At 51.3% G+C, this 23,997-nt stretch overlaps 2 protein-coding genes across 2 annotated transcripts in view; both read left to right on the top strand.

The window, feature by feature from the left end:
- The window catches only part of LOC139673810 (zinc finger protein 850-like), a 1,066,517-nt gene that overhangs the window by 688,283 nt on the left and 354,237 nt on the right, over nucleotides 1-23,997 (top strand). The window lies entirely within an intron of this gene.
- LOC139674284 (olfactory receptor 14C36-like) lies at nucleotides 14,519-15,574 on the top strand. The gene has a single exon (XM_071560473.1). It carries the CDS (start codon nucleotides 14,519-14,521, stop codon nucleotides 15,572-15,574), a length of 1,056 nt encoding a protein of 351 aa, XP_071416574.1.

Raw genomic sequence — 23,997 nt, 5'->3', positions numbered from 1 at the left:
GCCCAGGGGCTCTGCAGGAGAGTGTACAAGTGGAAAGAGAGCAGGACAGCAAAGGCCCAGTGCTGGTGCTCCCTGGCAGTGCTGCTGTGCTGGGACTCTTTGCCCTTCCCTGCACACATGGAATTGCCCAGTAGGTGCCTGAAACTCTCAAAGGAAAAATCCAATGATCTCCAATGACCTCCTCAGACACACAAGGCTACTGCAAGAGAGTTTATTTTGTTTAAATATAAAGATAGCAAAATTACTCAATTAAAGATTGAAAGAGTTAAATTAATAAACGAGACAGTGATTTAGATGAGAGGATGAATAACATAATTTCATTGAGAACAACCTTAGGAAAAAACCAAACCACTGACCACCAAGAAAAACCTGGGAAGGCAAAATGAGCCTGTCATGAGTTTTATTGTGAACACTGTACAGAAGAAAACTGGGAGGTTCTTGCTGCTGAAAAGCATCCAGTCATCATTTTTCTCACGGCATCCTTGAGCTCCTGGTTCCTCAGGCTGTAGATGAGGGGGTTCAGTGCTGGAGGAATCACCGAGTACAGAACTGACAATGTCAGATCCAGGGATGGGGAGGAGATGGAGGGAGGCTTCAAGTAGGAAAATGTGCCAGTGCTGACAAACAGGGAGACCACGGCCAGGTGAGGGAGGCACGTGGAAAAGGCTTTGTGCCGTCCCTGCTCAGAGGGGATCCTCAGCACAGCCCTGAAGATCTGCACATAGGAGAAAACTATGAAAATGAAACAGCCAAAACCTAAACAGACACTAACCACAATGAGCCCAAGTTCCCTGAGGTAGGAGTGTGAGCAGGAGAGCTTGAGGATCTGAGGGATTTCACAGAAGAACTGGCTCAGGGCATTGCCATGGCACAGGGGCAGGGAAAATGTATTGGCTGTGTGCAGCAGAGCATTGAGAAAGCCACAGGCCCAGGCAGCTGCTGCCATGTGGGCACAAGCTCTGCTGCCCAGGAGGGTCCCGTAGTGCAGGGGTTTGCAGATGGCAACGTAGCGGTCGTAACACATGATGGTGAGGAGGGAAAACTCTGTTCCAATAAGAAAGAATAGAAAGAAGACCTGCGCAGCACATCCCATGTAGGAGATGGTTGTGGTGTCCCAGAGGGAGTTGTGCATGGCTTTGGGGACAGTGGTGCAGATGCAGCCCAGGTCTGTGAGGGACAGGTTGAGCAGGAAGAAGTGCATGGGGGTGTGCAGGTGGTGGTCGCAGGCTACAGCGCTGATGATGAGGCCGTTGCCCAGGAGGGCAGCCAGGGAGATGCCCAGGAAGAGCCACAAGTGCAGGAGCTGCAGCTGCCGCGTGTCTGCCAATGGCAGGAGGAGGAACTGGCTGATGGAGCTGCTGTTGGACATGTGTTGTTTCTTAGAAGACGGTCTGTTCCGAAAAGGAAAACACAGGGATTAATTAAGCCTAAAGCTCTCTGACAAAACCAGTCTGTTTTTAACCAAAATCAATGTGTCAGATGTTACCAAATGTTCTGCCAAGGAGTCAATCTGCTGACATGGAAATTTTTTGTTACAGCTCTGACATTCAAAAGGGACATTCAGATGGAACCCACCTTGAATGCAAAACTTCCACTTCTGCACTCATGACTCAGAAGACACATCTGGTGAAGGTTCTGACCCCCTGGAGGAATCCTCATTTTCCTGGCCCAGCACACAGTGCTCAGTAGAAATGCAGGGAAGGCCCCCCAGAGTGACCTGTATGCCCCCTCCCCCAGGGGTGTTTGGGTTAACTTTTGCCCCACTCCCTGCCCAGGGCTCTGCTGCCTGGAGCTGTCCCTGCCAGCAGCTGCTTCCCTGTGCCCAGGGCTCCCAGAGCCCATCCCAGCCCTGGGTGCTCAGCTCTGCCTTGCAGAGCGCTCCCAGCACAGGGCACTGTCCAGGGGCAGCTCTGGCTGGGCAGGCTCTGATGCCAGTGTCAGAGCAACGTGGAGGAGTCTGCAAAAGCAACACTGATGCTGCCTGTGAGCCTCTCTGTGGTGGTTTGTGGTAGTCTCTGCTTCCTGCACCTCTAAAAGCAACAGTTTATAGGTTTTAGAGTCTCTTGCTCAGCTCAGAGATGAATTTCTGTCTCGTTTCCTACCCAGACAATCCAGAGGGCAAAACTGTAAGAAAAGGAGTTTTCCCTATAAGGCAACCTCCCTCATGCTGTGCTTCCTGCAAATGCCCCTGGGAATTTTTCTGCATTGATCTGGAGCTATAAGTAGCCCTTGCCCCTACAGCACAATTTTGACAGTAGAAGGATCCTGCCCTTCCCTACAAGGGGCTGCTCCTTCCCCACAGCCCTTCTCCCCAGCCCTGTGAGCAGCTCCCCAGGCCGGCTGAGAGCTGACCCTGGCAGGCAGCAGAGTCCCTTCCCCAGCACAGCGCCCTAGGCTGCAGGACCCAGCTCTGCACCACAGCCCTGGGCACCCCTGGCTGCACACCCCGGCTCCACAGCTATTCCAAAGTGTCCACCAACAGCCCCCTCCTCACACATCCCATCAGCTGGGGCTGGGCCAGCTTTAGGAGATGCCTCCAGGAGCTGCCCCTGCATTGCCCTGCACCCACAGACTCACCGTGTCCAGCACTGCAAAGATTTCTCCTCCATGAGCTCTGAGTCATCCTCCCAATGCTGAGCCCCTTTAAGCTCTGTCTGTGCCCTGCTGGTGTCCCTGAGCTGGCCTGGCAGTGCCCTGAGCCCTGCTGGGCTGTGCACAGGAGCTGCTCCTGGGCAGAGCTGTCTCTCTGCAGCGCTGCCCGCTTGCCAGGAGCTCCCTGTGTGCCAGGAGCCCGGCCCAGCTCAGCAGCACAGCAACAGCCCAGGGCATTTAATGGCCCTCTGGGGGGTTTGTGTTGTTTACAACAGACTCAGTCCATCAGAGTAAGTTCAAACTTCTCCAGAAGTCAAAGCAGATTGAAACACTGAAGTTTCTTGTAGTGCTGATGGGTCCCACTGAGGGATGGGACTGAGAAATTGGCCCCAGATTCCAGTTAGAGCAGAAAACTGGAAGGAGTGATGGCACAAGTATGGACAAGGAAGGGAAAGATGACTCTCATGTTTAATAAAACTGGCTGTGTTTCAGAATTCAAAAGGCTAAGGTGTGACTCCCAGGCCCTGGGAAGGGAGATCTTGGCCCTCCCTCATTCCTCAGGGCTCTTTCTGGGGCACTGGGATGTGGGATGTGCAATGCCAAGGGCAAGTTTATGTTGTTTACATTAAACTCAGTCCATCAGACTAAGTTCAAACAACTTCTCAAGAACTCAAATTGACATTGAAACACTGAAGTTTCTTGTAGTGCTAATGGGTCCCACTGAGGAACAGGTCTGAGAAAGTGTCCCCAGACTCCAGTTAGACCAGAAAACTGGAGGCAGTGATGACAGTTATGGAGAAGCAAGTCAAAGATGTCTCTCATAATGAGTTAAACTCGCTGTGTTTCAGAATTCAAAGGTCCTAGCCCTGACCTCCAGCCCCTGAGAAAGGAGATCCATTCCCTCCCTCACTGGTCAGGGCTCTTCCTGGGGCACTGGCATGTGGGATGTTCAATGCCAAGGGCAGAAAAATGGGCTGGCACCTCCCAGGCTGCTGAGCAGGGACAAGGAGGCAATGAGGCCCCAGGGCTGCAAGGCTCACTTGTCTCCTCATGCCATAGGGGCACACACAGCAGCCATGGCCAAAGGCCTGCACAAGTTGCCTCTCTTGGGGCCTTTCAGCTTCTGCACATCCCTGTCTCCTCTCCAGCCCAGGCTGTCCTACGGTGTCCATGCCCTGCCCCTTTCCCTGCAGGCTGTCGGCATCCCCCGGCTGCCCCACCTCGCTGGCCCCTTCCTGCACTGACATCTCTCCCTCCTCCCTGGCTCCTCCATAAAGCCTTGGGCTCATCCAGACTCCATCTTTGTGACACTTTGTATCAGAGCATTTCTCTTGGAGGGAAATTCCTTTCTTCCCATGTCCAGTCTGCACCTCCAAGGTGCCCTTGGTGACATTATTTCTTTCTCATTCTGTTTCTAACTACAAAAATAAAGCTCCACCACCTCTGAAACCACCACTTTGACACTGCAGGACCTCATGGAATCACACGGTCACTGTGGAATCTCATGGATTTAAGGGACCTTTGTCTCAGTGCAGGGCCCTGAGTAGCACAAGGGACCAGTGTGACACTGTGGAACCTCATGGAATTGTGACACTGCAGAGTCTTATTGAAACAATGGGATCATTGTAACTCTGCAACCTCATGGAATTAAGGGCTCATTGTGGCTCTCCGCAGTGATGGAACAAAAGGGACACTCTGACACTTCAGAACCCCATGGAATCAAAGGGTCATTTTGGTGCTCTGGGACCTCATGGAACTGAAGGGAACTTGGGACACTGCAGAACCTCATGGAATGAAGGGATCACTGTGACATTGCAGGGCCTCATAGAACCAAAGGAGTCCTAGGATAGTGTGGAAGATTATGGTGTCACAGAGGTAATAAGTTTTAGACAGAGTTTATTAGAGAAGGTGTCTCATTGAGCTGTTGGGGCAGAAAGGACCCCTTGCTTACTAAACTCCTTCTCAGAGAGGAGCCTGGGGGTGACTGAATCCAATCTTAGCTGCAGATTTACTGTGCAATTTAAATTTCAGGAATTACAGAGGTGTGATTGTATCACTTTTTTCCACAGGTTTTAATGATGGCAAATCAGATCTATAAAATGAGTTATTTGTTATGAGAAATGAACAGACAAAAGAACAGACAAGTGAACAGATGAAAGATCTTAATCATTTACTTAAACATTCAGTACACTCTGGAAAAGCTAAAAACCTCCTAGTAGAGTATATTATAGCATAAAATAGTGCAGTGCACTGTGTCAGAGCAGTTATTTTAAAAGAGTTGTGTTGAAGCCAGCAAAGAAACTATCATTCAGCAGAGATTGATGTAACTCTCACACAACTAAAGAGGGCAGATCTCTCTCCTTCCCTTAACCCCTGGGCAGTGACCATGAAGAGCCGTCCCTGCTTCATGGGAGAAGCTCCACATGCTTCAAGACAGTCTGTGAAGGGATATGCCATATGGAAGTTGGACAGAGCTTTTAGAGCTATACAGTGAGGGATTGCTAGTCATGAATTTCCAGGCCAGTGAGCAGCTGATCTGTCAGATCCTGTTCCAAAAAGCAGGATGTGCATTTGCAGTTTGGTGAACCAGGCTGGTTTTAGCAGAATTCAACACCAAATCAGCCCCTTGGTGCCAGCAGTAACTCAGCCCAGAGAGCCTGCATTGTTTGCCTTCTCTGAGTGGATTCTGGGCCTGATCAGGGCAGAAAATCCTGCCATGGTCCATAAGGCTCTGCAGTGCCACAAAGGCCCCTTGATGCCATGAGGTTCCAAAATGTCCTGAGGTTCATTTGATTCCAGGAGTCCCCACAAGTCACAAAGGCCCCTTGGTTCCATGAGGTTCCACAGTGCCCCAGGGTCCCTTTGTCTCCATAAGGCTCTTCACAATTCACTATGGCCCGTTGATTCCATGAGGTTCCAGTCTCCCAGGGTTTCTTTGGTTCCATTAATCCCTGCAATGTCACAATGGCCTTTGATTCCATGAGTGTTGCTGCCGCTAATTCTGGTGGTCTGAAGGACAACCCCCACAAGTTTCGTTTTCACCTTAAAAGGACATGTTTCCAGCCTTAACCTATGGAATCGGAAATCCGTACCTGGGGCGGAGTCATTTAAGGTGATAAATACCTGTGTTTTTGAATAAACTTTGGATTTGCTTGAACATCGCATTGGTGTGCGCAGTCTCACTAGGCCCTGGTTTGCAACAATTGGTGGACCCCAGCGTGTCTCAGAACATGGAAGCCACCTGCAGACCTGCCTAGAACCTTAAGGAGAAGCCTCCGAGAGCTTCTGTCTCCCGTAAACTTGGGAGTTTTTTGTAGTGGCCTAGACAGCTGCTGAAAGAACGTGGACTGAAAGAACGACGACCTTCAAACCGGTGAGTTAAAGAAACATGGGAAATTCCAATTCGACTGAAACGAACGTATTGCTTGATAAATTTGAAAAATTAGCTCGTGTTAAAAAAAACAAACATTGAAAGACAAGCATTACAGGAATTTTTGGACTGGTGCCTTAGTCGGGGGCACTTAACCGATGCCAGCTCCACGTTTTCCATAGACTTGTGGGACAATATTGGGGCAGATTTGTGGAATTTAGTGCAAACTGCTCCCGAAGAATTTGTGCCACTTACTCCGTCATATGCAGCTATAACGAAAATGCTGTTAGAGGTAGAACGAGCCCATAAAAACCTCAAGCTACCTGAGAGAAAGGAAAAAAGCCTCTTCTGTAGGGCAGTTTTTCTCCTGAACATCCTTCTGCAACACCATGGGCACCGCCGCTCGCGGAACCCCCGTCGTGGTACCCCTCTGCCACACCGCTGCTGCCTGTGCCGCTCGTGGAACCCCCGCCATGGTACCCTTCGGCACCACCCGTGCCGCCCGTCGGACCCCCACTGCCATTCCCTTCGGCATCGCCGCCGCCCTATCCACAAGCGCGGAGCCCAGAGCCGAGCCGCGGAGCCAGCGCTGTAACGTTCCCGTACCCACACACGGCACCGTCTACTCCCGCTCCGGAAAACCCGGCAAGACCACAGCAACCATAGAATCAAAGCTTTTCCATGCCGTTCGTCGCCGCGAAAAGCCAAGAAGTCGTCTTTGCACCGCCTTACAACTACCAAGAAACAGCCTGTGCACAGCAAATGAGACCACCGGCTGCCGCTGTAGAAGCGGCCGGACCTCAGCAGCAACCTTGGAACCCCACGAGACACGCCGCAGAAAACCAAACCGTGAGTGACTTTTATTTAAACCCCAACTCCGAGAAAGTGCGATGGGGAATGCCCTCAGCTGAGAGAGACATGTGGAGGGGGGGACAAACCCCGTGGAGTTTCTCTCCCCCTGTCCATCCACCTTCGGCGCCGGCACTGCCGCCGCTGCCGCCAATGCCCTGCGGGTACCTCGGGGCTGGGGTCGCCCCGCCGCCATGCTCCCCGCCGCCCTGCGGGTACTCCGGAGTCGCTCCGTTGCGGCAAGAGGCGGCCGCGAGAGACATTTCAGCAGGACTCGAAACCGCGTGGCCAGGAAAACAAAGAGACCACGTGATCGCAAAGCCCACGAAATCAAACAAAGGAACGGCGCGCCCTTACCACGAGGCGCCAGGACCGCCCAACCCCCCTCCCTACTGCCTGCCAATCACAGCGCATGCGCCAGGCGCGGGTCCGCCGCAGCCCGCAGGGGCCAGAGTCGGCTCCGAATTCGCCTGCCCCTGGGGTGGATCAGTTCCCGCGCCACCCCCACCACCTCCTGCGTGGATCGACTGCGTCATGGAGAGGGGAGAGACTCCTCCCCAGTGGAGCGGAACCCGCGGAGCTCCCCCTGGTCGTTCCCTTCACTGCGCGCCATTCACAGCGCAAGCGTCCCGAGAACAAGTTCCCACAGCGCCAGTCGCGCAGGACACAAGCTCTGCAGCACCAGCGGGGACTCCCTCCCCGATAGCCGTGCACTGCCCGCAGCTGCCAACACAGGCACTGGAACCCTCAGCGCCCGTAGGGACTTTCCCCGCGCCAGAAAACTGGCACCTGCAGTCTTCAACAACAGCGCAGGAAGAAGCCTCTGTTTGGGACATGCTGGGGGGAGCTGGGAATCATGATGTAGTAAAAAAGGGATTTGAAAGATCCAAAAATGCTGCTTTAGCTGTCTTTTCTAACCTTCCTAGAACAGGGAAGCCTCTGGTAACTCAAAAGGCCATTTCAGAAGCCTTCACAGCTATGGTGAAGCCAGATGGAAAGCATCTAGCCACCATAATTCAAAGGGTAGTTAAATCCAGAGAGTATCTAAGTGTATCTCTTGCATTTGTAACTTGTCTTGTTGCTGTTACTAATCAAAATGTATGGATAATGCTTTCTCAACAGGAAAATCTAAAAAAATTCTGCTCAGATAACATGGTTAAAGGAGGAGAACCAAACAAAGTGTGCCTTATAGGAACACCTTATCATAACATCAAAGATTTCATTCCTTTTGGTATTGAGGAAGCAAAAGTGTCCTGCAGTGGTACTGGAGAAACCATAGCAGACATCATATGGCAATTAAATACTTCCTTAGAGAGAGATCCACAAGAGCTAAGGTTAGTAGGAGCTCTCCCTGGAAATGAGTCATGTGTTGAATTTCACCCTGTGCATTCCAGTGTTTCAGAATGGTCAAACAAACACTGGTCACAGCAATATTTTCCTGTGGGAAGCACAGATGTCACTCCTCATAATAAGAGTTACACCAATAGCAGTTGGTGTTGGAATGTTATTGGTTCACAAAATACAAGTTACCCCAAAACAAGATTGGTTCGCACAAAAGGTAACCAGAGAAGAGCGTTGCCTCCTGGATATTTCTTAATTTGTGGTAATAGAGCATGGCCTGGAATACCTGCCCAGGTAAAAAGTGGGCCTTGTTACTTAGGCCAGCTGACCAAATTTACACAATCAATACAAGAGCATGTTAAGTGGTCTAGTCCTCAAGCTGAGGAAAACACCACAGAACATTGGAGTGATACAGGACATTTGCTAGCAGCAGTTTTTTCCCCAGTTGGTGTAGACAGAGCATTACGTTTAGTGCAAATGCTTAACTACTGGGTGCAGGAGCAACTAAACATCATTGCCAAAATGCTTAATGATTTCTCAACAGATGCTGATAGGATAGAACAAGCAGTATTACAAAACAGAGAAGCCCTAAGATTCTTGTTGATGATTCATGGTTACCAATGTGATGAGTTTAAAGGAATATGTTCCACAGAATTAAGCAAACACTCCAAAGAAGCACAAGCAGTGAAAAATAATCCTGACAAGCTAACAGCTAACATTTCTCCTTTAAAGAAATGGGTTCATTCCCTAAGCCTAATAACCTGGCAAGAAGCAGCACTGATTCAAGGAGTATTGATCCTAGTTGTTATTATGATTTGTTTGATTGTTCTTATTTGCAGGACTAGTCATTAACTGTCCAATCAAACAAGAACAGTCCAGTTCAAGTTAGCATGTTGTTTAGCCTGTATTTTGAAATTCTGTTAACTTTCAGTTAAAGTAGAGTTTTGACTGCTTTACCAAGAGTGTATAAGGAGTAAAAATCAAAGCTTCATTCTCAAACCTCTGTGATGGCCACACAGAAGTTCTGAGAATGGACCTTGAACATAAGGAGATTTAGTTCAGCTGGACTGAACTTGCTTCCTTACTAAGTTAAGTCACTCTGCACTCTTGAACACTTTGCACAAATTTTAATAAATTCTAGTTTGTTTACAGTGGTCTGTGCGGTGACGACTGCACAAAAAGACCACAATTTCACGCGTGAAAGAAAAGTTTCTTGTTTTGCACTAGTTGTAAGTTTGCAAATTCCAAACATACATGTCTTAGTCATGTATTGGTTTGTGTGAGTTTACAAAGGTTACTGTACCTCCTTCCAAAAGGTCTATTTTGAAAAGAGAGGGGGAGGTAGGGATGTGTAACCTGCAAATACCCTGTTAAGTCTTGAATTAGCAAAATTTAAGACTTTCAAAATGTTATTTCTCAATTTTCAAAATTTTCAGCCTTTCTGTTCAAGTTGCAATATGCATGATGTGTATTATGTTGTTTGCATTTTGCTTTGTTCTTTGAAACAAAAGGGGGAGATGTTGCAGCCCGATTCAGGTGGGTCTGGAGGACCACATTACAGGTTTCGTTTTCACCTTAAAAGGACATGTTTCCAGCCTCAACCAATTGGAGTCAGACCACTGCACCTGGGGCGGGGTCACTTGAGGTCATATATACCTGTGTTTTTGAATAAACTTGGGATTTGCTTTACATCACATTGGTGTGTGCAGTCTCCCTAGGCGCTGGTCGGCAACAGAGCATTGTGAGGTCATCCAGCACATCAGGGAACCCACACAACAGAAATTGCCATACTTGGGGAGCTGAAGGAGTGGGGCAGGTGGGAGAGCCCCCCCAGGTTCTGATTCTGGGGGCAGCTCTGTCACACAGCCCCACCAACCCTGGCAGGCAGGAAGGCAGCCTGGGCTTGTGGCCACCCTGCTCTGCACTGGCCCTGCAACTGGGGAAAAGTCTTTTCCTCATCTCCAGGCTGAACATTCCCTCTTTCCCTCAACACCCTTTGTCTTTCATGCTCTTCACATGCCAGCTCCAGCCAAGCCTTCCTTTCCTCAAAAACAAAGTCCCCATATTTAATTTTATTCTCTGCCAACTGTCCTTGCTGTCACCTCCTGGCAGTGGCTTCATGGCCCCTGTCACAGCCAGCCCTGGCCCTGCACTGACCCAGCTCTGCTGCCCCACAGATGCTGCATCAGGAAGAGAAGGCCCATGGGGGAGGGAATTGCACAGGGACTCATCCTGGAAGGGACCTCGTGCGGGTTCTGGGCCAAACCAAAGCACAGTGAGTGGAGAAAGGGACACAAGGATGGGCTATTTGTGTGCTCTGCCAAGTCAGGAGAAGATGTGGAGCTGCAGAGACACCCAGACAATGTGGATCCCTCCAGGAGATGATCTCAGACAGTGGCTCCCAGGCCTCTGCCAATCCCTGTTTGCTCTGGTTTGCTGGTCACTGGTGGTTACACCCACTCACCCACCCACACACCCACCAGTGTTCTGTGCACACACACCAGTCTCACCAGTGTCTGGGCCCCCAAACAACACAAGATCTGATGATTTTGGGGCTCCCACTCCAGTGGTTGGCACTTGGACCTCCCTTCAAACCCAGAGCACAGAGATCCCTTCTCCCAGAAAGTTCTTGGCAGTGGAGGGATTAGGAAAATGGAACAGACTGTGGGATCAGTTACAGGGCACAGCCAGAAAAAGGCACTGACCAGTCACCTCTTTGCACATGCCCAGCTCCTTCATACCCTTTTCTCTCTGTTTTCTCATACCTCGTCCTCCACAAATCACTTTGGTCATTTCCTGGACATTCCATGGCAAGTCTTGTACAGTCCCTAAATGCACTTTCTGGCTGCCCATCCTGAGTCTCAGGACCTGAGTGAGAAAACCCCCAACCTCAGGTGCAAGGCCATCCTGGGGGGCTGTCACTGATCACCTGGGGAGCCTTTCCTGCAGAGATGTTGGAAATCTCTATTAGTTCCTTTATAACTTTTGAGTTTTGAAAGGTTCCTCCAAAGTCATTGAAATTCATGTCCCTAAAAGGACTGTTTTTCCATTTTCATAAAGTGTTGGGGATTAGGTCACATTAAAATGCCAACATGGTGCATGTCGGTATTTGCAACCCTGTGGAGAAGGAGTTGGGGATATAGGAAAAAAGAATAATAAACTGTTTGGGTTGGCAGAGACCTAAAAGAGCCACTAGTCAAAGTGCACTTCAATTACTCAGGGACACCTTCCACAAGTTTAGGTTGTACAAAATTCCAAACCTTGGGCAGCTCCAGGGATGGGGTTTCTACTTACTCTGTAACCTGGCCCAGGTTCCTGCCACCCTCAGCACAAAATATTTCTTCCTGACATCCAATGGAAATCTCCCCTCATTCAGTTCCAGTTCCTGTGCCTTGTTCTGCCAATACAACCTTTGGCAAAAAGTGTCACTCTGTCTCTCCTGCACTAAGAGCACAACATTTTCATGGCTAAATACCAGAGATATCGTATGAAGGGGTTTGGAAGCCTCCAAGCCCTGGGCCCAGTCGTGTGGAGACTGAGGAAAGAAATGGAGAAGCCTGAGAGGCCTTGAAGGGAAAGTGGGGAGGTCCAGACTGCACACAAGGAGAAAGGAATTTCTGCCCAAGGGCAGTGCTGTGGTGCAACACATCCCCCTGAAGGAGTCTGGATCAGTCCAAGGCTTTGTGTGCCAAGGCAGAGCCAGGGAGGAGGGAGAGATGTCAGTGCAGGAAGGGGCCAGCGAGGTGGGGCAGCCGGGGGATGCCGACAGCCTGCAGGGAAAGGGGCAGGGCATGGACACCGTAGGACAGCCTGGGCTGGAGAGGAGACAGGGATGTGCAGAAGCTGAAAGGCCCCAAGAGAGCCAACTTGTGCAGGCCTTTGGCCATGGCTGCTGTGTGTGCCCCTGATGGCATGAGGAGACAAGTGAGCCTTGCAGTCCTGGGGCCTCATTGCCTCCTTATCCTGGCTCAGTAGCCTGGGAGGTGCCACCCCATCCTCCTGGCCCTGGTTTTCACATCCCACACCCCGGTGCCCCAGGAAGAGCCCCGAGGAATGAGGGAGAGACAGGATCTCCCTTCCCAGGGCTGGGGGTCACAGCTGTGACCTTTGGGTTAATGAAATGCTTCTTACTTTCCTCAGCATCAGAGTGACCTTTCTTTCCTAGTCCATATTTGTCATCATTGTCTCTTTGTTTTCTAACTGGTTTCTGGGGACACTTTCTCAGTTATGTCCCTCAGAGGGACCCATTAACAACAAAAGAAACTTTAAAGTTTGATTCTGACTTTGCTTTCTCAAGAGGATTCTTTAACTTTCCTCATGATCTAAAGTTCAGGGACTCGGCACCAACCCCCCCCAGAGGGCCATTAAATGCCCTGGGCTGTTGCTGTGCTGCTGAGCTGGGCCGGGCTCCTGGCACACAGGGAGCTCCTGGCAAGCGGGCAGCGCTGCAGAGAGACAGCTCTGCCCAGGAGCAGCTCCTGTGCACAGCCCAGCAGGGCTCAGGGCACTGCCTGCACACACCGAGGGCAGAAAAGCAGGGCAGAGAGAGGTTACACACAGTCTGGGGTGTGAGGAAAGTTGAGAGGAAGATCCACAGAAGAGGAATCATTCCGGGCTTTCAGAAGGTAAGTCTGCATGAAGGGCAATGTATGTGCAGTTTGTGGGAAGATGTCCCAACGCTGGCAAATCCCACAGCCTGGGGGGTCTCTAATGTGGGATATCACAGTGTCTCTGGTGCTGAAGAGGAGGACGTGCTGCAAAGCAGGGACTCTCTGCTGTACCATCCCAGGGACATCCCAGCAGGGTTCCCTTCTCCCAGGGATGGCTGCAGGGTTTGAACCCTGGCTGTGCCACCCAGGCTGTCCCAAACTGTCCTGCAGAGCAGGGTCCTGCACCCCAGGGTGCTGTGCCAGGGCAGGAGCTCTGCCACCTGCCAGGGGCAGCTCTCAGCTGGTTTGGGGAGCTCCCTCAGTGCTGGGAGAGAGGCTGTGGATGGAAAGAGCAAACCTTGGTAGGGCAGGGCAGGGCAGGGCAGGTTTTTTCAGCTATCAAGTGAGAGTTTCATAGGTGAGGACTGCTTACAGAACCAGAGCACTCCAGGATATTTTCGAGGGCATTCATCAAGGAGAAGGTGAAAGGAGGGATTTCTATCAGGCTCTCAAGCCACATACCTGGTGGTTTGTCATGCAGAGGGAACACTGAGGAGCTGCACAGGGGCTGAGAACTACCTGGCATTGTTGGTGTCTGGGAGGTGGCACAGCTGGCTCAGGGTGACACTGCCCTGAGTGCCCACCTGTTTCTGCCCTGGCTTCTCCCAGCCGGACCCTCAGTGTGCATTTCCTTTTTCCTCAACTTGCTCATGTTGCTGGGGTTGTTTCCTCTTTCTCTCAGTCAGGTTCACTGGGAATGGGAGTTCAAGCTACAGAGTCAATCACTGATCCCGTGATCCCCCTCAGGCATGTGGGTCCCTGGGAATGAGACATTCCAATTTTCCTCTGACCTATGGGGCTGTCAGTAGTGAATTCTGTGTGCCTGGAGAATGAGGTGTGTTTCCCAGAATCAAACCCCATTGTCAGGACACTTGGCTCTTCTCTGAGATGTCCTTCCAAGCTGGGAGCTGCCCTCAGGAATGCAATTCATCTTCATAGCACAATTGTGTTATCTGAAATATCCAGTGCAGAGGGGCAGAGATGCTGTGCCTATACCAGGAAATGCTGTTGGGTTGGTGAGATGAGCCATGTGTGTCCTTGAGACCTTGAGCCAGGCTGAGACATTGAGTGGTCTGTGATGGATCTCTCTGCTCTCAACAGTGTCTGGTGGAATTTCAGACAAAAATGGGAGTCTGATCACTATCTGTCTGAGGAAGGCCCAAGTCCAGGTCAGCTGGAAGAAGGCAGAGGGACAGAGCAGCTCCCCTCACTCTGCACTAAACCACAGACAATCATCCTGTTTGGGAAGCCCTGCTCTACTCTTCCTCAGGGCAGCACAAATGCTGAGGGGTTCTGACATCCAGGAAAACTCCACAGGGAAGATGAGGGGATTCAGAAACAAAACACTCAAACCTCTGAACTGTCTTCTGGAATCCTGAAATCTTTTCAAAACTGGGAGTGCAGGTGCCCATGACAACTTTTGCTTTAGGAGCAGTTTCATCTGACACAGCTGAACACCAGGATGGGCCCTGCCCCCACCATGGCCATGACCCCCCTGGAGCAGAGCAGGGCTGACCCTCACAGCCAGTGGGCAGAGGGGCTGCTCCTCGTGGGAAATGTAGTGAGCACCAAGCTGGGCTCCAGCCATGGATATGAAGCAGTTTCCTGAAAAAGGAAACGTGGGGAGTGTGAACAGAAGGGAAAGGGGTATTGGGACATGGCTGTGATTATTCTCAGAAATATCTCATCTGATTTGTCACTGTTATTTCCTCCTTGGACAGTGCCCAACCTCCAGAGGCAGCAGATGTCCAACAGCAGCTCCATCAGCCAGTTCCTCCTCCTGCCATTGGCAGACACGCAGCAGCTGCAGCTCCTGCACTTTTGGCTCTTCCTGGGCATCTCCCTGGCTGCCCTCCTGGGCAACGGCCTCATCATCAGCGCCGTAGCCTGCGACCACCACCTGCACACCCCCATGCACTTCTTCCTGCTCAACCTGTCCCTCACAGACCTGGGCTCCATCTGCACCACTGTCCCCAAAGCCATGCACAACTCCCTCTGGGACACCAGAACAATCTCCTATGCAGGATGTGCTGCACAGTTGTTTCTGTTTCTCTTTTTCATTTCAGCAGAGCTTTCTCTCCTCACCATCATGTGCTACGACCGCTACGTTGCCATCTGCAAACCCCTGCACTACGGAACCCTCCTGGGCAGCAGAGCTTGTGCCCACATGGCAGCAGCTGCCTGGGCCAGTGGCTTTCTCAATGCTCTGCTGCACACAGCCAATACATTTTCCCTGCCCCTGTGCCAGGGCAATGCCCTGAACCAGTTCTTCTGTGAAGTCCCACAGATCCTCAAGCTCTCCTGTTCACACTCCTATCTCAGGGAGGTTGGCTTTATTGTGGTTAGTGTCTGTTTAGGACTTGGTTGTTTCATTTTCATAGTTTTCTCCTATGTGCAGATCTTCAGGGCTGTGCTGAGGATCCCCTCTGAGCAGGGACGGCACAAAGCCTTTTCCACGTGCCTCCCTCACCTGGCCGTGGTCTCCGTGTTTCTCAGCACTGCTGTGTTTGCCTATCTGAAGCCTCCCTCCATCTCATCCCAATCCCTGGATCTGGCCCTGTCAGTTCTGTACTCGGTGGTGCCTCCAGTACTGAACCCCCTCATCTACAGCCTGAGGAACCAGGAGCTCAAGGATGCTGTGAGGAAAATGATGACTGGATACTTTTCAGCAGCAAGAACCTGCCAGTTTTCTTCTGTACAGTGTTCACAGTAAAACTCATGAGAAGCTCAGCTTGCCTTCCCAGGTTTTCTTTGGTGGCCAGTGGGTTCTTTTTGTCATAATGTTGTGCTCAATTAAATTATTTTATTCGTCCTCATATCTAATTAATTTTTTATTTTCATTAATTTTACTCTTTTAAATCTGTACTTGAGTAATTGTGCTATCTCTATTTTTAAACAAACTCTCTTGCAATAGCCCTGCCTGGCTGGTTAGGGGTTTTGATTTGAGAGTTTCAGGCACCTACTGGGCAGTTCCATGTGTGCAGAGAAGGGCAAAAGAGTCCCAGCACAGCAGCACTGCCAGGGAGCACCAGCACTGGGCCTTTGCTGACCTGCTCTCTTTCCACTTGTACACTCTCCTGCAGAGCCCCTGGGCTGGACTAAGGCCTTGCTCCTCTGCCAGCTGGGACACAGACCTGCTGCATGTCCATCCTGGGCTCACAGGCAGGGACAGGCCATGGGCACTGCTGGGACACAGCTGGGCTCCACAACAGCAGCTCCATCAGGAAAGGGCTTCTCCTTAGCTCAGGACATGCAGTCTTAGGGCTTTTTGCAAAGTCACTCTCAAGAACATGCCAAGGGATAGACTCTATAGAGGCTCCTTGTTTGCTTGTTCTCCAGGGGCTCTAAACCTGCATGTGAACCAGCAAACAGAGCCCTGTAACTGCAGGGGCTACAGCAGGAAACAGGGAAAATGATCTGGTGAGTGTTCTGTGTTACCCTCAGTGAACACACTGCTGCTACCCATGACAACAATAGCAGTAATAAAAGCTGGAACTATAACAATAAACCCCACAAGAAGCACATGAGGTGCACAACACCATTGCTCCATTGCTCACCACTCAGTGCCCAATGCCCAGCCCAGCCCAGACACAGATCAGCCCTTCCTGACCAACCCCCCATTAACGCCCTGAGCATGACCCTGCATCAAAGGGAACATCCCTTGGGCCAGTTGGGCTCAGCTGTCCTGGCCCTGCTCCCTCCCAACTTCCTATGACTCTGAGAATATCATTTGAGGACATCATTGAACAAACCTCTCAGAGATTCCAAGTCAAAACCAAAACCCAAAGCACCTTGAAAACCTGCAGCCCCTGAAGCTTTAAGGAGCCCCCAAGGGCCAATCCTGACAAAGCCTCCCCAGGGACTCGTCCCAGCAGACCCTTGGAGGCCAAAACTGCAGGGAGGCAAAGGCTCTGGGCAGCAGCTCAGGTGCTGAGCATAGCCTGGCTTGGCTGGAGGCAGCAGAAAGGCCCAGCCCTGACCCCCAGCCCGGGGAAGGCACATCCTGTCCCTCACACCTTGCTCAGGGCTCTGCTGGGGGCACTGGCATGGGGGGTGATGCTGAGGGCAGGACAAGGGGTGACAGTACCCAGCCTTCCTGGGGCTGGGCCAGGAGGCCACGCGGCCCCAGAGCCTCAGCACAGCAGGTCTGCTCACAGCCCTTGGTGGCACAGACGATGCTGTGCCTGAGGGGACAAAGACTTGGGATCTCTTGCACTTCTGGCCCAGTCACTTGGTGTCCCTCTGTGAAGGAAGAAATCACCTCTCAGTGGTGGGTGACAAACCAGTGCTGGGAATGGTCATTGGAAGGGGCTGGTCTCTGATTACTGTCCCAGGATTCTTTTGTTCCCATGAGCCTCTAAACTGCCTCAAAGGGCTCCTTGATTCCAGGACATTCTGCAGTGTCCATGGTTCCGTCTTGCTTTGAAAGGTTGTGCCATTTCACAATGTCCCTTTGGTTCCAGGAGGTTCTGTGGTGTCACAATGTCCCCTTTGGTTTCCGGAGGTTCTGTGGTGTCACAGTGTCCCTTTGGTTCCATGAGGTTCTGTGGTGTCACAATGTCCCCTTTGGTTCCAGGAGGTTCCACACTGTCCTTGCTGGAACACACCTGGTTGGATGTTGCCCCACCTGCAGAGCTGCCTCCAGCTCTGGGGTTCCAGCACAGCAAGGACATGGAGCTGTTGGAGCGAGTCCAGAGGAGACCACCAAGATGATCAGAGGGATGGAGCAGCTCTACCATGAGGGAAGGCTGAGAGAGCTGAGATTGTTCAGCCTGGAAAACAGAAGGTCTTGGGGTGACCTAATTGTGGCCTTCCAGGACCTGAAGGGGCCAACAAGAAAGATGGAGAGAGACTGTTTACAAGGGCCTGGAGAGACAGGACAAGGGACAATGGCTTCACACTGATAGAGAGAAGGGTTAGATGAGATATTAGAAAGAAAATCTTTACTGGGAAAGAAGTGGGGCCCTGGCACAGGTTGCTCAGAGAAGTTCTGGCTGCCCCATCCCTGGAAGTTGTTCAAGGCCAGGTTGGATGATCAACCTCGTCTAGTGGAAGGTGTCCCTGCCCATGGCAGGGGATGGGATTTAGATGCTCTTCAAAGTCCTTTCCAACCCAAACCATTCTATTATTCTGTGACTGGTGGGTGACATGGTGGGCAGGGCCATTTTGGGCACAAAGAATATGAAATAATGGAATTTTCCATTCTGAGTGAAGGAAGGGGCAGCAGAACTGACAGCTTGGACTGATAGCAGGGAGACTTTGCACTGTTGAAGAGATTGATTGAAGGAGTGTCTTGGGGGTCTGTCCTGAAGCAAAAAGCATTCTCATGGCCAGGCTTTGTGAACAAATATATGGGAAGGGCACTACCCACGCTTGCTGCAAGCTGCTGGTGGCTAAAAAGGCCGATACGGGATAGGCAGGTCCGGTCACAAAAGGCACAGGGGAACGTCTCCTTTGGCCATATTGGCAAGGAACGGTTCTGTCTGCGTTGTCTTTTCTCCTCCAGACTGACTGTGCTGCGTTCCCAAAGGAAGCAGCAGCGTCATGAATGGTGTGTCTCCATGAATCCCGACTGGAGGCCAGAGTGGACCATTGGGGCAGTCAATATGGCCAAGGCTGAGGTGTTGTTTCAGGCAGTCCTTGTATCTCCTCTTCGGGGCTCCTCTCTTGCAGCAGCCGGTGGCGAGTTCTCCACAGAGCACAATCTTCGGGAGGCAGTGGGTGATCCTTCATCCTGGAGACGTGCCCTGCCCAGCACAGCTGCGTTCTCAGCAGCATGGCCTCCATACTGGTGACCCCTGCCTGTTCAGAACAGACACATTGGTCACGTAATCAGACCAGTGGATGTTTAGGATTGAACGGAGGCAGCGCTGATGGAAGCGCTCGAGGAGCCGCAGGTGGTGGCGGTAGATGACCCAGGATTCAGACCCATAGAAAAGAGCAGACAGTTGTCTTGGTTTGAGATAAGCAACTGCCAACCCCCCCCAAGCACAGAGAGAAAAGCCTCGCTCCTAACACCAGGGAAAGGGAGGAAAAGAGAGGGGAAAGGAAAAAACCACTTCAGATGGCATTTATACTGAAACTACATATATTTTTCACAGAAAGAAAGAGACAATTAGAAGAGAGTACAAATATACACTCACACAAGTCTGCAACAACAAGTTCCCCACCTCAACTTCTTAACGAACACACAAATTCTACTGTCCTAAGTACACATTACTTAAGAACATACTTATTCCCCAGGGAGACAAACACAAGCAGAAAGAAGAGACCCAGAACAACACATTTTACTTTTCTGAGATACCCAGTGAGCCAGTGGTGGGCCTGGTCCTTTCCATCCCCCCTGGGACAGCATCGTGTATCCTCTCAAGAGGAGGGCTGAGAAGCGACTGCCTTAACCACTCCCACACTGGTTCCTACTTCCCTGGAGATGATGTCATAATGTGGTATGGAATACAAAATTACTGGCTAGAAGAGGTCAGCTGTTAGCTCAGCCCAGCTCAAGTCAGCTGACAGCTTCGGCCTAGTCCAAACTCCAGAGCCCAAATCTAGGCCCACCTCGGTGAACCCATAACATTCTTCACCCCTTATTCCATACCATATTATGTCACTCATATCTTAGGTTCTCGTGCTTAAACACTCCTCATTTTTCCAGGGCTGTTTTCCACCCCTCCATAATGTGGCTAAGAGTCCATTAGGATGGGGTAGATATTTCAGACGGGAACAAAGCAGTTCAACTCAGGTCATCTTATCTGATGGTTCATGTCTTTCACTAGGGTTACCATCCTCTCCTCAGGAGTCTCTAGTTTCCCATTGGGGTTAGAATAGTGTTCACAGTCAGATCCACCCCTTGCCCTCATCCACCTACAGGTGGTCTGAGGCATCATAGACCCATTGAGCCAGGAACAACCCTCCCCCAGCCAGTCCAGGGTGTGATGTTCTTCATCGGCTCGGCTCTTGGGCACATCAGCACTCACACGACGGGTTTTCAAAGATTAAACTCAAACGGCAGTGTCCCACCACACATCAACAGCTTACGCAGGCCTCTCTTCATGTCTTTCTCCTCGGTCACACAGAAGTACTACAGTTCACCATGTGACCCATCCCCCTTAGCAGCAGTCCTAACAGCTTTGGCAGCCTCGGAAGCAGCCCCAACAGCAGCACAAGCAAGCAGCAGAGGCAGAAGCAGCCCCGGCGGCTCGCAGCCCTGGCTCGCTCGCAGCTCTGGCTCGGCTTGCAGCCACTCACGGCTCACAGCCTCTCATGGCTCGCAGCCTCTCATGGCTCACAGCCTCTCACAGCTCGTGACCTCTCACGGCTCACAGCCTCTCACGGCTCGTGGCCTCTCACAGCTCGTGACCTCTCACGGCTCGCAGCCTCTCATGGCTCGTGGCTTCTCACAGCTCGCGGCCTCTCATGGCTTGCAGCCTCTCACGGCTCACAGCCTCTCACAGATCATGGCCTCTCACAGCTCGTGGCCGTTCACAGCTCACAGCCTCTCACGGCTCGCGGCCTCTCACAGCCCACACCCTCTCACAGCTCACAGCCTCTCACGGCTCACAGCCTCTCACAGCCCACACCCTCTCACGGCTCGCAGCCTCTCACGGCTCGCAGCCTCCCCCGGCTCGCTCACAGCCCTGGTGGCAGCCCCGCCAGCGACAGCTCTGGCTCCTGCGGGTCGCTCAGCACTGCGGGCGCTGGTTCCAGGCGCCACATCTGTCGGGTTCTCTGCAGGGGGTTCTGCAGCTCCTCTTTTCCCCGTTCACTGGGGTCTCACAATGGCAAGCACGCTTCACAGCTGTGGATAACCTTAAGAACAGTGTTCACGGTTAAATCCACCCCTCGACTTTATCCACCTGCAGGTGGCCTGAGGCACCATGGGCCCATTGAGCCAGGAACAACTCCTCCCCATGCCAGTCCAGGTGAGATGCTCCTCATCAGCTCGGCTCCTGGGCACATCAGCATTCACATGATGAGTCCTCAGGGATTCAACTCAAACAGCCGTGTCTTGCTACACACGAACAGCTTACATGGGCCTCTCTTTTCTGCAGTGGCTGCATTCACAGCAGGCACCAGTCGAGCTGTTTGAACTCACAAAGACAGTGAAACAGTGAAAACGAGCATTCAGCAGTAAGGGAGAGTTGTTTACATTTTCTGTTCTGGATGTACCTAAAGAAGGCAGTTATCAATCTGTGTTTCTACAACAATCCTCCTGGGTAGCCTGCCAAGATTCTGGGACACCTGCCAAGGTCCTCTGTCTCTCCCGGGTTTCGGCACCATTGACTGTCTTGGTTTGAGATAAGCAACTGCCAACCCCCCCAAGCACAGAGAGAAAAGCCTCCCTCCTAACACCAGGGAAAGGGAGGAAAAGAGAGGGAAAAGGAAAAAAAAACACTTCAAACCGCATTTATACTAAAACTACATGTATTTTTACAGAAAGAAAGAGACAATTAGAAGAGAGTACAAATATACACTCACACAAGTCTGCAACAACAAGTTTCCCACTTCTTAACAAACACACAAATTCTAATGTCCTAACTACACATTACTTAAGAAAAACCTTATTCCCCCAGGAGACAAACTCAAGCAGAAAGGAGAGACCCAGAACAACACATTTTACTTTCCTGAGATACCCAGTGAGCCAGTGGTGGGCCTGGTCCTCTCCATCCCCCCTGGGACAGCATCGTGCGTCCTCCCAAGAGGAGGGCTGAGAAGCGACTGCCTTAACCACTCCCACACTGGTTCCTACTTCCCTGGAGATGATGTCATAATGTGGTATGGAATACAAAATTACTGGCTAGAAGAGGTCAGCTGTTAGCTCAGCCCAGCTCAAGTCAGCTGACAGCTTCGGCCTAGTCCAGACTTCAGAGCCCAAATCTAGGCCCACCTAGGTGAACCCATAACAACATGGTTGGATGTTGCCCCACCTACACAGCTGCTTCCAGCTCTGGGGTCCCAGCAAAGCAAGGAGATGTGTGATGGCTGCGGTTGCCTTGCTGTTGTGGGGTGATTGGGATATTCCCAAAGGTTATTAAGATGAGGGGAGGCTTCCTGACCCCACAACCCTGGATGAGATGCTACAGAGAGAAAGCCACACCAACGAAACAGGAACCAAAAGCCCTTTATTGAGGCGAACTGCCTCCTTATATAGAGTTGGGAACAGAACGGTGGGTGGTACCCTGATCCTCATTGGATAAGAAGAGGATCAGGATACACACCAATAACAGAACAAATAAGAGCTTAAGTGACCAATGAGAAATGAACTATAACAGCCAATCACAGAACACGGCAGGAAAAAGTGGCAGGAAAGAGAGCCCTGCAGGGCTGGTGGAAGAAGAACCTGAATAGGGAATGACTAAGAGAAAAAAAAACTGGGGAAGCCATATTAAACTTGTGATGCAGTTTATATTAAACAATTGCTGTGACCATCTCCTGGTCCTCTTCTGGAGCAGGTGCAGCCAGCTGATCATCATTGCTGGAAACCCATCGTTTGTAGTAGTGATTCCACTGTTGATAACAGAGGTCTTCTGACACAAACATAGAGCTGTTGGAGCGAGTCCAGAGGAGACCACCAAGATGATCAGATCAGAGGGATGAAGCAGCTCTGCCATGAGGGAAGGCTGAGAGAATTGGGATTGTTCAGCCTGGAGAAGAGAAGGCCTTGGGGTGACCTGATTTTGGCCTTCCAGGACCTGAAGAGCCAACGAGAAAGATGGAGAGAGACTATTTCCAAGGGCCTGGAGTGAAAGGACAAGGGGGAATGGCTTCATACTGATAGAGGGAAGGGTTAGATGAGATATCAGGAAGAAACTCTTTATAGTGGTGGTGGTGGCACAGGTTACTCAGAGAAGTTCTGGCTGCCCCATCACTGAAAGTTGTTCAAGGCCAGGTTGAATACAAAACATGGTCCAGTGGAAAGTGTCCAAACTCAGTTGTCCTCAGGTGATGGGGTCTGAGTGAAGCCCACATAATCCAGGAGTATATGCTCAGTGCCAGTGACACCCCCAGAAGTCCCTGGGCCCAGATGGGATGCACCTGAGGGTACTGAAGGAGCTGGAGAAAGAGCTGGCCAAGCCACTTTCACTCATTGCCCAGCAGTCCTGGTGAGCTGGAGAAATCCCAGCTGACTGGAAATCAGCAACTGTGATGCCCATCCACAGGAAGGGTTGGAAGAAAGATCTGAGAAATTCCAGGCCTGTCAGGCTGACCTTGGTGGCACAGAAGTCCATGGAGCAGATCATCCTGAGTGCCCTAACACATTACAAACAGAACAAACAGGGGATCAGGCCCAGCCATTGTGGGTTTGGGAAAGGCAAGTCCTGCCTGACAAACCTGATCCCCTTCTGTGACAAAATGGCCCACTCAGGAGATGAGGGAAAGGCTGTGGATGTGTCTCTCTGGAATTCAGCACAGCCTTTGGCACCACCTCCCACAGCATCTCCTGCAGAAACTGGCTGCTCATGGCTGGGATAAGGGAACTGTTTGCTGGGTGAAAAACTGTCTGGTGGCCCAGAGAGTGGTGGGGAATGGAACTAAATCCAGGTGGGGCTGGTCACTAGTGGGGTTCCCCAGGGTTGAATGTTGGGGCTGGTCCTGTTTGACATTGTTATTGATGATCTGGACAAGGGGATAGAGTGCAAACTCAGTATATTCATGGACAACTCCAAGTTGAGTGTAATTGAGGATCTGCTGGAGGGCAGGAAGGCTCTGCAGAGGGATCAGGGCAGGTTGGATCAATTAGGTAAAGTGTCTGGTCCTGCTTTTGGGTCACAACAACCCCATGGAATGCTGGGTGCAGAGTGCCCAGAGAGCTGCTCATCAGGAAGAGACTTGGGGGTGCTCTTGAGAGCAGCTGGGTATGAGCCAGAGTGTGCCCAGGTGGACAAGAAGGCCAATGGCATCCTAGCCTGTATTGATATTAGTGGGGCCAGCAGGACCACGACACAGATCATCCATCTGCACTGGGCACTGGTGAGGCCACATCTCAAGTCCTGTGTCCAGTTCTGGGCCCCTCACTGCAAAAAGGTCATTGAGGGACTGGAGCACGTCCAGAGAAGGGAATGGTGCTCGGTGAGGGTTTGGAAAAACTGCCTGAGGAAGAACAGCTGAGGGAATTGGTGTTCTTGAGTCTGGAAA

Source organism: Pithys albifrons, chromosome 7, assembly GCF_047495875.1.
Source record: "Pithys albifrons albifrons isolate INPA30051 chromosome 7, PitAlb_v1, whole genome shotgun sequence".
NCBI lineage: Eukaryota > Metazoa > Chordata > Aves > Passeriformes > Thamnophilidae > Pithys > Pithys albifrons.
This window is presented reverse-complemented; position numbering and strand designations above follow the sequence as displayed.